Source organism: Artemia franciscana, chromosome 4 (assembly GCF_032884065.1).
Source record: "Artemia franciscana chromosome 4, ASM3288406v1, whole genome shotgun sequence".
Lineage (NCBI taxonomy): Eukaryota > Metazoa > Arthropoda > Branchiopoda > Anostraca > Artemiidae > Artemia > Artemia franciscana.
The window spans coordinates 14,864,604-14,877,627 of NC_088866.1; the positions used below are offsets into that span (position 1 = coordinate 14,864,604).

A 13,024-nucleotide genomic window follows, 5' to 3' on the forward strand; every position below is an offset into this window, starting at 1 on the left:
TCCCGGTCGTCATTTGTGTCCCGGTCTGTAATTTCTCTTCGAACAATCTCTGTGTCCCGGTCGTCATTTATATACCCCTCTGTGCCCCCGGCGTCCCCGTTGTAGTTGTGTCCCTGTGTCCCGGTTGTCATTTATATTCCCTGTGTCCCGGTCGTGATTTGTGTCCCGGTGTCCCAGTCTGTAATTTCTCTTTGAGTGTCCCGGTCGTCATTTATATTCCATGTGTCCCGGTGTCCCGGTCGTCATTTGTGTCCCGGTTTCCCAGTCTGTAATTTCATCAGTTGACAAACATGACGTCAGTCGACAAACAACTTCATGACGACATACAGCTCAATCCTTTTAATGACCTCAGTCGACAAACATGACGTCAGTCGACACACAAACATGACGTCAGTCGACAGACATAACACACATACAACTTATTTTTATATATATAGATTGTTCATATGAAACTGTTTTTAAAAAAGTTGTGCTTTTAATTTTTTTATGTAAAACAGTAGAGTTTTGAAAATGATAATACTTTTACATGAAAATTAATTAATCAAAGTCTAGTTTATTGACTATATTTATGTTTGAATTTTTAAAATTCATAGTTTTTGTTTATTGCAACTGGCCTAGTAGGGCCGAAAAACCATGCCCTGCTAGGCCAGCTGATGCTGATATAGCATGTGGTCACTAAGTCTCTCAATCACAAGGTTTTGGATTTAAGCCCCACAATTGATGTTTTTTCCGGGCAGGGGGATGAGTTACATTTATTTTGTAAAAAATCAATAGTAGACTATTTTACGGGTGCAGATAGATAAAAATTTTATGAAAGGGCTCTTTGTAAATAGGGATTTTCAAAGTTACAGTTTCAGAAAGGCTACCCTGTTTTGTGTGATGGATAGGGGATTGAGTTGAAACATTCAGAGAATATCTTGTAGAAACAGGGGGTGGGGGAAGGTGGCTTAAGATTGTGGATTGGAGGTTAGAGTGTTTCTTTGATTTTCATGACAGACTAAACAATAGGTTTTTATTACGCTTACCATTTGACAGATTTTGCTGATAATTTTATTTAGGTCTAACTTGTTTAAATTTGGTCTTGCTACCCGAGTAAGTTCCTCCTTAGTTGGCTTCAATTCGCTTTGTTTCTTAATAGTCAATTGTGAATGTGAGGAGGAAATAAAATTGTAATGATGGCTTATTCATGAAATTGGCCTTAAACTTAATTGACTAACATTTTTTCCCAAAAACACATCCATTAAACAAAAGTAAAGAGTCATATTTAAACCTAAGACGAAGAGGACTTAAGTCTTATATAGTATTTGAAATAAAAAAGTCTGAACCAATTATTAATGAATAAATGAAACTCAAAATGAACCAAAACTAAAGTGAATAATTCCATCATATATAAAGATAAAAAATGTTGCTATAGATCAATAAACGAATCCTAAAACCAAAAAAAAATTAAATCAAGCCAAACTTAACCGAACAGGAAATTCCAAAAACCGCTGTAGGGCTACCACCCTCTAATCTTCCTAAAGACCAATGCGTCATCTCATTTGGTCTTAATCCTATGTATCTAAAAGTTCCTGAAGTTCTAACCACGTAACTAATTAGTTGTATAAAACTTATTTATGTACTTGCTTTGAAATGTCTCTTTTTTCAGTTTGTAATCGGACTTACTACGCCAAAATTGGGTTTACTTATGAACTAAATATCAAGCTGCCAACGGACCATTTTAGCAACTTCGAATGTGCACTCGATTTTGTTTCAGGAAATAACGTTCATGGAGATATAATTCAGGTAATTTAGTAGTTGCATAAAAAAAGAAAAACAAAAGTACAGTTTCAACGTCCTATATCTGTTGGTAATAGATTGATCGGTACATCAGTGTATTTCAAAAGTCCAGGGGCCTTATTCAGGGTTTTATCTGGGAAGGAGGGCATTTTTTGTTCGTAAAAGAGGAGGAGGCTACCAAAACCAGTTCTACAAAAAGCAAAACAAGTTTATTTAGACGTTTATTTTATTACTTTTGTACGAATTGCACAAACATTTTGCCTGAAACCCCTCGGAACTGACCTGAGATCAAAATAAAAAGTGTACCATTGGAATATGCATGGTCAAAAACCTTGTTCAGGGAAATTACAGTCCCCTCCTTAAAGAACAAGGATAATCACTTTTATGCATGGGTAGCACTGATCTGTCTCCGGTTATTTTTTTTTCAGCAGGCCTAGCGGGTTACCAGAACATCATAGAGAGATCTTTAATGACTCGTTCTAAAGCTATTTTGTCATTTACCTACTTTTTATAAATTTCGCCATGTGCAAGTCCTATATGGCACTAAAATGACACTTTTTGTGCCATTTCTCAAGGGGTGGAGCTAGCAGGCTACCAGAACATCGTACACAGATTTGCTATAGCTCATATAAAAGATATTACTCCTATTTACGTTTTCACGATGAATTTCACCATCTGTAAGTTCCAAATGACACTAAAAATGGCACTTTTGTTGCCATGTCTTATGTGGAAAAGCTGGGGCTATTGGGCTAGCAGAACTTTTAAGCGTAATGTTTAATGGCTCATTTGAAAGCTTTTGCTCATATCTACGTGCTTTGCAGCAATTCTGCCCTTCGTAAGTGCAATATAACATTGAAAACAACACTTTTGGAGCCACTTCTTAAGTGGAAAGGTTCTGAAGCACAAGCAAGTTCTATTGTAATAGTAATTTTCCAGAACCCTTAACAGGAGGTTGACAAGAACCCTTCCTGTACACTCCCCCTACCAGCCTCCTTATTAAGCTATTGCAACATTAGCAGGCTTCCACGCCGCAGTAGATATATGTTTAATGGCTCAAATAAAAGCTATTGCTTATATTTATTTTTTTTTCTTTTTTTTTTTACAAATTTTACCATCTATTAGATTTCACAGATGTATTTCGCGAGAACTTGCAATGAACTCTTTGTCATGGTTGGAGCATTAGTTGCAACATAGTAAAGAGGGAAGCACAGCCCATAGTAACTAAAAGTTGAAATACGTTAAAACGGTCTTTTTTCTTCTTTTTTCTAGGCCTAGTGGGTTACTAGAACATCATAGTGAGACGCTTAAGAGTTCATTTAATGGCTATTTCTCATATGCACGTGGTTTATATAGATTCCGCCATCTGTAAGTGTCATATGGCACAAAAAAGGCACTTCTTATGCCATTTCTCAAGGGCCAGGGCTAGTGGGCAACAAAGAATGATTTTATTAATGTAAAGAATCAGTAGAAAAAAGAAAAAAATCAACCCCCTCCCTTTCTCCAAAAAGGAAAATCCTAGAAATTCACATGACTAAAATCATTTGTTTTGGTATTTGCAAAAGTATTCTGCTATGTCAGTAGGGAGGGGGTGCCAGTTTCAAAAGAGGCTCTATCTCTTTGAATTCCAATCCCGACACTCTTTTAAAACTCTTCAAGATGCAGGTGCTTGTTATGTAATAGGGCAGATGCAGTTTTTTGCTATGCTAATTACTTCAAAAACCTACGAGGGCCAGGAAAAAAACCCTTAGGGCCTGCCAGTCAAGATTCAAACGTAGACATTACGTAATAATTTTTTCTCATTGATTCTTTAAGAAACCTAAGCATGTAGGGAAACACCTTCAGGGCCGGCCACTGGAGAACCTTCAAGATGCCGGGCCCTAGCAACCAATTTTAACGGGGGTCTAGGATTCTTTAAAAAACCTAAGGATGTAGCAAAAAACCTTCAGGGCCCACCAGTGGGGAATCTTGAAGAAGCAGGGCCCTAGCAACGACTTCCAACGGGGCCCTAGGATTCAATTCCAAGGGGAACTAGCATTGAATTTCACCGGGGCCCCTAGCAGTCTATTTTAACGGGGCCGTAGCATCCAATTCCACCGGGGTCCCTAGTAACCAATTCCAATGGGGGCCATTGCAGTCAATTTACACGGGCCCTGGCATCCAATTCAACCAGGGTCCGGACATCCAATTCCAGTGGGGGTCATTGCAAACAATTTCCATGGGGGGCTATAGCAGTCAACTCCAATTCAGCCTTAATATCCAATTCCACTGGGCCCCTAGAAACCAATTACAATGGGAGGCCCGCTAGTCAAGTGGGGAACCCTCGCTTGTACCTGAGAATGACATAATCTCAAGTGACTTGTTAGGTTTATTAAGGATGACATAATCTGGCGTGACTTGCTAAAACTTAGGACCGGTTGGGAACTCCAGCCTGTAACTGACAAGTGGGTGTTACGTAATGACGGAGGAGAACTAGATGTTACGTAATGACGACGCACATATGGATGTTACGTAATGGCGGCGCACACGTGAGTGGACGGCGCACAAGTGGAACGTCACAAAATATTTTAAAATGTTTTTTCTTTTATTTCATTTTGTTCAAGGCTTTTTTTTTTCGTTGAAATATTTTCTTCAAGATTTTTTCTTCGAGATTTCCTTTTCTTCAATATTAGCTTTATTTTTTTCTTCAAGATTTTGGTTTCATCTATACGCTTACATTACTTTGTTATTTTTCCATTATTTTTAATAGATGCTAAAAACTTCAACGTTTAGAATGTGTATTCAAAAGACAGAGATGCAAGAAAAGGAATTTTCAGTAGCAAGGGTACTACTACCAAGCTCGTAGGGGAATCTACTAGAGTCTGAGATAGGTTTTGGATAGAGTCTGAGATAGGTTAGCTGGATTTTCCCAAAATCCAGACAGAAACACACACACAAATACAGACACATACACACACACACACACACACACACACACACACACACACACACACACACACACACACACACACATACACACACAAACACACACACACACACAGACACGCACACACACACACACACACACACACACGCACACACAAAAACACACACAGACACGAAGACACACACAGACACGAAGACACACATGCACACACACACACACAAAGACACACATACTCACACACACCAACGAACAAACAAAGAGATACATACATATCTTGATTCAGTTTCCTTCCATTTATAGCTTCTTCTTTAGCATCTGGTCACATACTATAGTGTCACCCAATTTCTTATCCCTTAAAATTGCTCTGGTAGATTCCTTAAGCCTCTGCTGCTTTTTCAGTCTTTTTTTGTAGAAGGATCAAAAGTTTGGTTCTTTGGTTATCTGATGCTTTTTCTTTGTCTGGTATCTTCTCATGCACCCATTACACAAAATATCAAACATTGAATGAACTGGAATATTGAATGAATTCAATGAAGATATTTCTCACATCTGTAGTCTTCCAAGCTGTAACAGAGCTAAATGTCCCGAAAATTTGGGTTCTTTACCTTGCTTTATGTTTTAATTGAATTAACCAAAAACCCAGGTTTTACCGTTTAACCATTTCCGGTTCTAAATCCCACTTCTGACACCACTTGTTTCGTAATCCGTATGAATAAACACAAGTTTTATTAACTCCTAGGTACAACATATAAGAATTCATACTTCTATTCACTTGTAACGCCGGTAAATAACTAGCTATTTCATTCAACGGAGCGCCAATCACCCCACAGGTGTATATCTGACTGAAATATAAAATAAGTAGAAAAATGACTTTAGATATAATCACCATAAATATGTTTAAGGAAAAAAAAACGACGGTGTGCAAAATTAATTTTTATAAGCCGAAAAGGTTTTTATAATAAAATCATAAGACCATGCAATGAAAATGGTCATGAAATAAAAAGTAAAAGAGGAAATTCGAAAAATATGGAGTTTCTTTTGGTGGGCATGCTATTTATGTTAAGGCAAACGTCCCAAAGTATAAACTCTTAATAGTGGAACGTGATAATCATATTCCACCCAGAGAGGGCTAGGACTGGGTGGCCATCTCTTTGTCCTCCTAAATTCCAGAAAAAGATAAATTTGACCTAGTAAGGATTAGCCTAAAATCAGTCAGATTTTCTTAGTGCTAGTTTGCTGTTATTTCAGGCTATAGAAAATATATTTTCCTTTGAAAACTTTCCTTCTATTCAGCCTATTTTAAGTATAATTCCTGGCCACCTACAAACGAACACCATAATTCACTTGGGCCAAAAAAAATATTTGCTTTTAGCTAAAGTTTGAGAATCAAGATCATTTCCCCAGGAAGGAAACAAGTCATTGAGATATCCATACTCTATAAAATGTATTCTATTCAGCAAGTTCTCCGTCGGCTATTATTTTACCAAGCAAAACAGAAGTTCTTTTCTATAGGAACTGAGCTGAAACAATATCTTGTGTTTGCTTTACCAATAAAATAGTTCTTAGATTGTTCCATAAACGACGTCAAACGTAAACTTCTTGCTTTTATAGTTAGCCAACGGGTTAATATCTTACTTAGTAGCCTCGGGTTCAGACGAGGCAATTAGACCGAACTTGTTTTTATAATTCAGACCAGTTCAGTTCAATCGGGTTTATTTTAAAAAGAAAACGAAATAAAATAACATAAAAGACTAACATAAACTGCTCTACCACACTTTTGACGTTGAAACCCATAAATACATATATTTATAACTATTATACAGAAAGGTTCTCACTTCCCTCCCAAGACAACCACACGCCTTCCCCACAATTACTTATTATTGCCTTAGCTATTGGGCTCCTACCTCCCCCTCCCCCGGAAGCACAATCACCTTTTCTGATTAACTATAAAATAATAAAATAATCACAAATATTAAACTTGTTTTAATCCAAATTAACTTATAATTAATTCACCTTTCCCATCAGGCCCATGTTCACTGCTTAAGGCACGGATGCTTAAGGCCGTTGAATGTTTAGCCTATTTCTCTAGCGGTAATCAATCGCCAACCATATACCAACAATATAGTCTTGTTTTCACGTCCATGTTCATTGCTCAGAGGCACGGATGCCTGATGCCGTGGCTCGTTTAGACCATTGCTCTAAACAAGCCACGAACCAAGGTTTTACAAAGTCTTTAAATGAACTAATAAATACTAGACAGTGAGACCCTCATCCCATCTGGCCTATGCCCCCCGCTTAAAGTATGGATATATTGACAATATCTTCCAATATATAGGCAAATTTGGCTAGATATATAGGCAAATTTGGACTGTATATAAACAATTTGCTTTCGTCAGTTATAATCGACAATTGTCAATTTGGCAATTATAATTGCCAAAAAGGCAAGGTAGAACCTCCGACAGGTTGAACCCACCGTGAATTAGCATGAGAGGGTTGACTCTAGTTCAGCATTGTGGAGTGACATGCATGAGAGGAAAATTTTCAAGTAAGTCAACCCGTAGTCAACCTGCGTGTGTTCCCCAGCGAGAACCTCCAACAGGTACGACTCTAGTTCGGCATTTGTGAAGAGACACGCATGCACGGAGAGGTGTAGCATAAATGGGAGACAGTAGCAACGGCAATCAAAGGGGTAAAATTAACCTTGACTCTGCTGCCCACTTAATTGAACAATCTGTCTTGGCTTTTTTCTACAATTGGCCATGACTTTGACTTTTCCCACAACTATTCCCTTTTTTTAAATTCAAAAATCAACGGATCTCTGGGGTCCTTCACTTGAAGGACCCAAGTGAGCTCTTACATTTCAGCTCTTGCGGAAGCATGTTACATCCTATAACGCAAGTCGCATCTGGGGAAACATCCGAGCGCACCGTTAATGTTTATCTCACCCAGATGTCGAAAGCAGATCGAGTCTTTGTATCATGTTGTTCAGACGTCAACCGAAAAATATAGCAGAAAGGAGATGAAGTGACCCGGAAAAGAACCTAAAAACATAGAACTGAGCATGACAGACAGTAGAGTGAACCATTAGAGAGACAGTCATCTTCACTTCCAATTATTTTTATTGCACGCCTATGAAATGAATCAAGTTTTCTCAAGTGTGATTTGAACGTTGACTGCCAAATTCTTGGACATTATTGGAGATTAGGTTTCAGAAGTGCGTTGTAAAGTAGACAAAGGGTTTTTTGAGGAAATGTGTGTCCCTGTTTTCAGATAATACCAAGATTGTTGGAAGTCGTCAGTTCTGCAGCCTGGATGTCGTGTAAAAAGTTGAGGTTTTCGTCCAAAGTACACATAGATACCTGGCAAAACCCGTTTCTGATCGCCTAATCATTCTTTGAGAAGTCGTAATTCCAATTATTTCTGTATGAAGAGTTCCGATCCTCGGAAACAAGAGGACTCACGATTTGTCAACATTAATTAAAGTTGATTTGTGTCCATCTATATGTAAATTTCATCTAAGATGACTTGTACTTTACTGTGGAGTTCTGACATGCTGATATCGCAGGAAACCATTGCAGTGTCATCTGCGAATGCTACCAGTTCATCAGAGTCACTGTCATCATTAGAAGTGTCTTCACCACAGTATAGTTTGCAGCACCTTGAAGCTCTGAAATTGGGGTTTAGGACACGACTTAGGTTGTTCACGTGAACTAGAAATGACAGTGGACCCAGGATCGATTCCACTGGCACTCCAAAGTTAACTACGATATCGCTCAACAGATATTCTCCTATTTAAGTACGCCAGTTGCTAAGGCAGGACTGGAACCATTCCAGTGCATCTACTCTAACTCCAATGCAATTTAAAATACTCATTAAATTTGGTGATTAATACTTTCAAATGCTTTTTTAATGTCAAGCAAGATAGCTGCTGAAACAAGTCCCAGGTCAAGTGCTTTCTTCTCAAATAAGCTCAGTGACATCAACGCGTCTTTTGTTGAATGTCCTGGTCTGAATCCGAATTGCTGTTGTTTCAGGAATCTCTTCACTTTAAGAACAGAGTAAAGTTGGTTCTTCATAGGCTTTTCAAAGACTTTGGAAAACACCGAGAGAATTAAGATGGGTAGAAATTTGGACAGGTTATCTTGAGGGCCCCCTTTATGGAGCTGGACAATTTGCGCTTTCTTCTGGAGGGATGGAAATACCCCCGTCTGTAAAGAGAGGTTTATCAAGTGGGCTAACGGTTTGAACACGGGTGTAAACACTGCTTTAGACACTTTCGTGTGAATGCGGTCGAAACCAGATCCATATTTAAATTTCAAAGTTTGATAATTATGGAGACCTCCATGGAAGTTACTGGAAGAACTGCCATTGACTTGACACACGCTGAGCTCAGGAAATCCTTGCAGGATTTGGTTGCAGTTGTTGCAGTCATCGTTGTTTTCTCTCCAATGCTGCTGAAAATTGTATGAAGTGCTTTTTCAACTTCTAGTGGTTCAGTCAGGGTTTTTCCACCAACGGTAATTTTTGTTGGTTGTTCAGGTTTCTGGTCGTTGGGGCGCAGCACGTTATTGATGGTAATCCACATTTTCCTTCCGTGCTTACCACTTTCAACTCTTTTATTTTTTTATTAAAGTAGTCTCTTTTGGATTTCCTTAAAATTGACGGTAGGCACTTCTTGTAAGATTCATAGATTTCCAGGCTAGCTACACTCGGCACGTTACGGTATTGGGTCCATAGATTTTGCTTGTTGTTGATGCATCTCAGTAAACTTTCAGTAGCCCACGGGTTTATTGGTCCATTTTTTCTTCTACGCTTATCTGGTGTTTTTTTTAAACAATCTGCCTTTTATAGAGTTTTGAATATATTCTGGAATTTTTCGAAACCTTCATTTACATCTTCTCTTCCCATAACACTATCCCATTTCGTTTTCTCCTGTTCATCATTTAGTGACCTTAAATTTTCTTCGCCTATGTTAAAAATCGGCACATTGTCTCTAATTTTTGAAAATGACCTTGCTGCCTTTTTCTGGAAAACGGTTCCTAGGGGGAAATAATCCGACATATCACTGACTATGACTGAAGCTCGGAGTGGAGGTAAATTAAAGAAAATCCGGAGTGGGAGTGGACATAAATGTCCCTTTTTCTTTTTGCATAGATTTACCTACTATATAATTCTAATTTACAAGTTAAAAAGCTTGGAGAAGCCAGCCCGTTTTCAATGTAATTTCACAAGAGAGAAGAAATTGGTAAGGAATTCTATTTTTATCTAGCTAATCCTCGCCATTGAAATATAATTTATGCTTAAAGTAAGTTCGGATTTGACTTCCTATACATTTGATTGGTCAAAATTTACACTGAGTCCAGTCAGAGGCAACCTTTGTTTTTATGTGTGTGTATATATCTTAAGTTAGCTCGTGGTCAGAATTGGTGTTCAGACTTTGTGTGTATAATTCAGAGTTGGTATTTGGAATTGACGTTGGTAATAAAGGTGAGGTATTTTCTACGACTGTATTAGTTTATTTTCCCTCAATCCTGGTGGGGCTAAGAAGCAAGTACCGAGAATTATCGTCATTGTAGCATCCAACAGGGGACCTGTCTTCGTCCAAGGATATATTTATTGTGGCACCTCGGGTCCAGTAGTGTGGCACTTACTCCCCCACAGGTAGAACACTTTTCGTACCCAAAATGGTTACAATATCAGTGCGGAAGAGTAGTTGAACCCCAGGTACTGCTCAAAAGCATTATTATGCTCAAGCGGAGACCAGTGGTGGCACTGGTGGTACTAAAGAACGAATAGTAATAAAACTGTTTTATTAAAACAACGGCAAGGAGCCGTTTTAGAAATTTTCAAAAAGGGTTTTGAAAAAGCAGGGTTGACATGGCATTTCAAAAAAAAAGTCATCGAAAAGTAAAATGTGCTATGTAATAGCTGTCAAGGTACGAAGCAGAGAGGTGACAGATACAGACCGCCAGTTAGCTAGTGTTGCTGGTTCAAAACAGCACGTACCTAAAATAGAAAGTAGCTATGAAATAAAAATTGCAAGGAAATTTTTTTTATTCATTTTCTGTTTTTTCTCACAAATTTGCTGCAAATTTGTGGGACAAGGACCCTGGACTAACGAGACAGGAGAAGGATGATTTTCAGGGTGTATTCCCTTTTTTAGAATCCTATACCGGTTGAAGCTTCTAAAACAAATATTTTTTGTCAAAGACAAACGAGTTGATGGGTTCTCAGAGTCGTCTGCCTTTCTGGCCCACCTGGCTTTTGTGCTAAAGTCTCTCAATTCACTTTTAGTTTAACAGGAAGGAACTTGCAGTCGAATAACCGTGCTGTTTTATACCTCAATTAAAAAGTCGAAAAGAAATCCTTCGTCTCTCTCCATTTCGTGAATTGCTGCCCCTGCTACTAGAACTGCTACTACGACTCCTACTATTGCTAAGGCTAGCGGTACTAAGGTAAAATCCTTAGGAATAATGAGTGGGAAGTTGAACTAAATTAATCACACTACATCCATACAGCTTATCTATAGGGCGTATCAGTATTATTTTAGGATTGACTTAGGGTATTAAGTTGAAACTTACAGGGCACGTTTTGGGGGATGTTGAACTAACCAAATAACAATCTTTGCATGCAGCTTTTGATTCTTCTGCTATTTCAACTACTACAATTATTACTGCTACTACTACTACTACAGCTACTTCTGCTACTACTACTACTGCTACTACTACTTCTACTAATACCGCTGCTGTTTCTACAAAAACTAATGCTACTGCTGCTGCTGATGCTACTACTGTTGCTACTACTACTACCACTAATAACAATAATAATTTTATTTTTGCCTGCTCTTACAATAAAAAAGAGAAAAGTGGAGTGATACAAAAAAAGAAAAGGAAAAAAGCAGGTGAGGGAGAGCAGCCGATGCTTAAGCCTTGACAAGAATCTTTCTGTTTAAGCTAAATTTCAGAGAGACATGCTTCCCATAGCTTGAACGAATACCCTTGGTAATTTTCTCGATTGTTAGTAGACAAAAACTTCTGATATCATGACCGTAAGTTATTTCCAGGTTTTTCATGGCATTTCCAGGGAAAACTTTCATTTATTCAACCGTCACATAAGTAGGGCCACTGCTTTGCTGCTTGCTTGCCGAGGGACAAAATTCAGCAAACTCGTCTTTAGTGTGCTGACCATTAGACCGATACTTTTGTAACCAGTTATCAAACTTTTTTGGAAAAAGAAATCCAAACTTGCGTTTGTAAATACCAGTGGCAGTGAAAACTTATGACTGCAACTCCAACTGCTTGTGACTTGATACTGAGACTACTTGTGATTGCTACTGCGACTACTATGACTAGAACTGAGACTTTGGGTATATACGACTGTGACTAACTTTATCTGCAACTTTGACTACTTCTATACTACTACTACTACTACTACTACTACTACTACTACTACTACTAATACTACTACTACTACTACTACTACTACTACTACTACTACTACTACTACTACTACTACTACTACTACTACTACTACTACTACTACTACTACTACTACTACTACTACTACTACTACTACTACTACTACTACTACTACTACTACTACTACTACTACTACTACTACTACTACTACTACTACTACTACTACTACTACTACTACTACTACTACTACTACTACTAGTACTACTACTACTACTACTACTACTACTACTACTACTACTACTACTACTACTACTACTACTACTACTACTACTACTACTACTACTACTACTACTACTACTGCTACTATTACTACTACTACTACTACTACTACTACTACTACTACTACTACTACTACTACTACTACTACTACTGCTACTACAACTAATACTAATGCTACTATTACTACTACTATTAAAATAGTGACGAAGACCACACTGCCTTTCCATAACAAACAAATACAAAGTAGAAACAATAGGGAAAATCTTTTCAAGACAGTGGAAATCACTTCTGTGAATATTTCGGCCTTATGTCCAAAGGCCGTCTTCAGCACAATACGAGAACAAGAGAGAAAATATGTATATATAAATAAACTTACATTAAATTGTGAGAATTAAAACTAATTAATGTTTTCTAAAAACTGTTTTATAAACAGCCCTAGCATCCTTACTTCAACGAAGTTCAACCATGACTGACAAAAAGAATGAAGTGAGAATATAAATTCATTCAAACTAAAGATAACAAAGTGATTAAGTGCAATTTCTCAGAGCCAACCTTGCATTTTTAGCAGCCTGTCTCAAAGGCCTTTTCGTAGCTGATTCAATACTATTATAAATCGATTTAGTAA

General features: G+C 37.9%; 1 protein-coding gene across 1 annotated transcript in view; it reads left to right on the forward strand.

Annotated features, from left to right (window-relative positions):
- The first annotated feature begins 1,632 nt into the window (after nt 1-1,632).
- The window catches only part of LOC136025707 (uncharacterized), a 92,849-nt gene continuing 81,457 nt past the window's right edge, over nt 1,633-13,024 (forward strand). The window contains exon 1 of the mRNA XM_065701689.1: nt 1,633-1,785. Within this exon, the coding sequence (XP_065557761.1) occupies nt 1,633-1,785 (153 nt within the window). The remainder of the gene's footprint in view (nt 1,786-13,024) is intronic.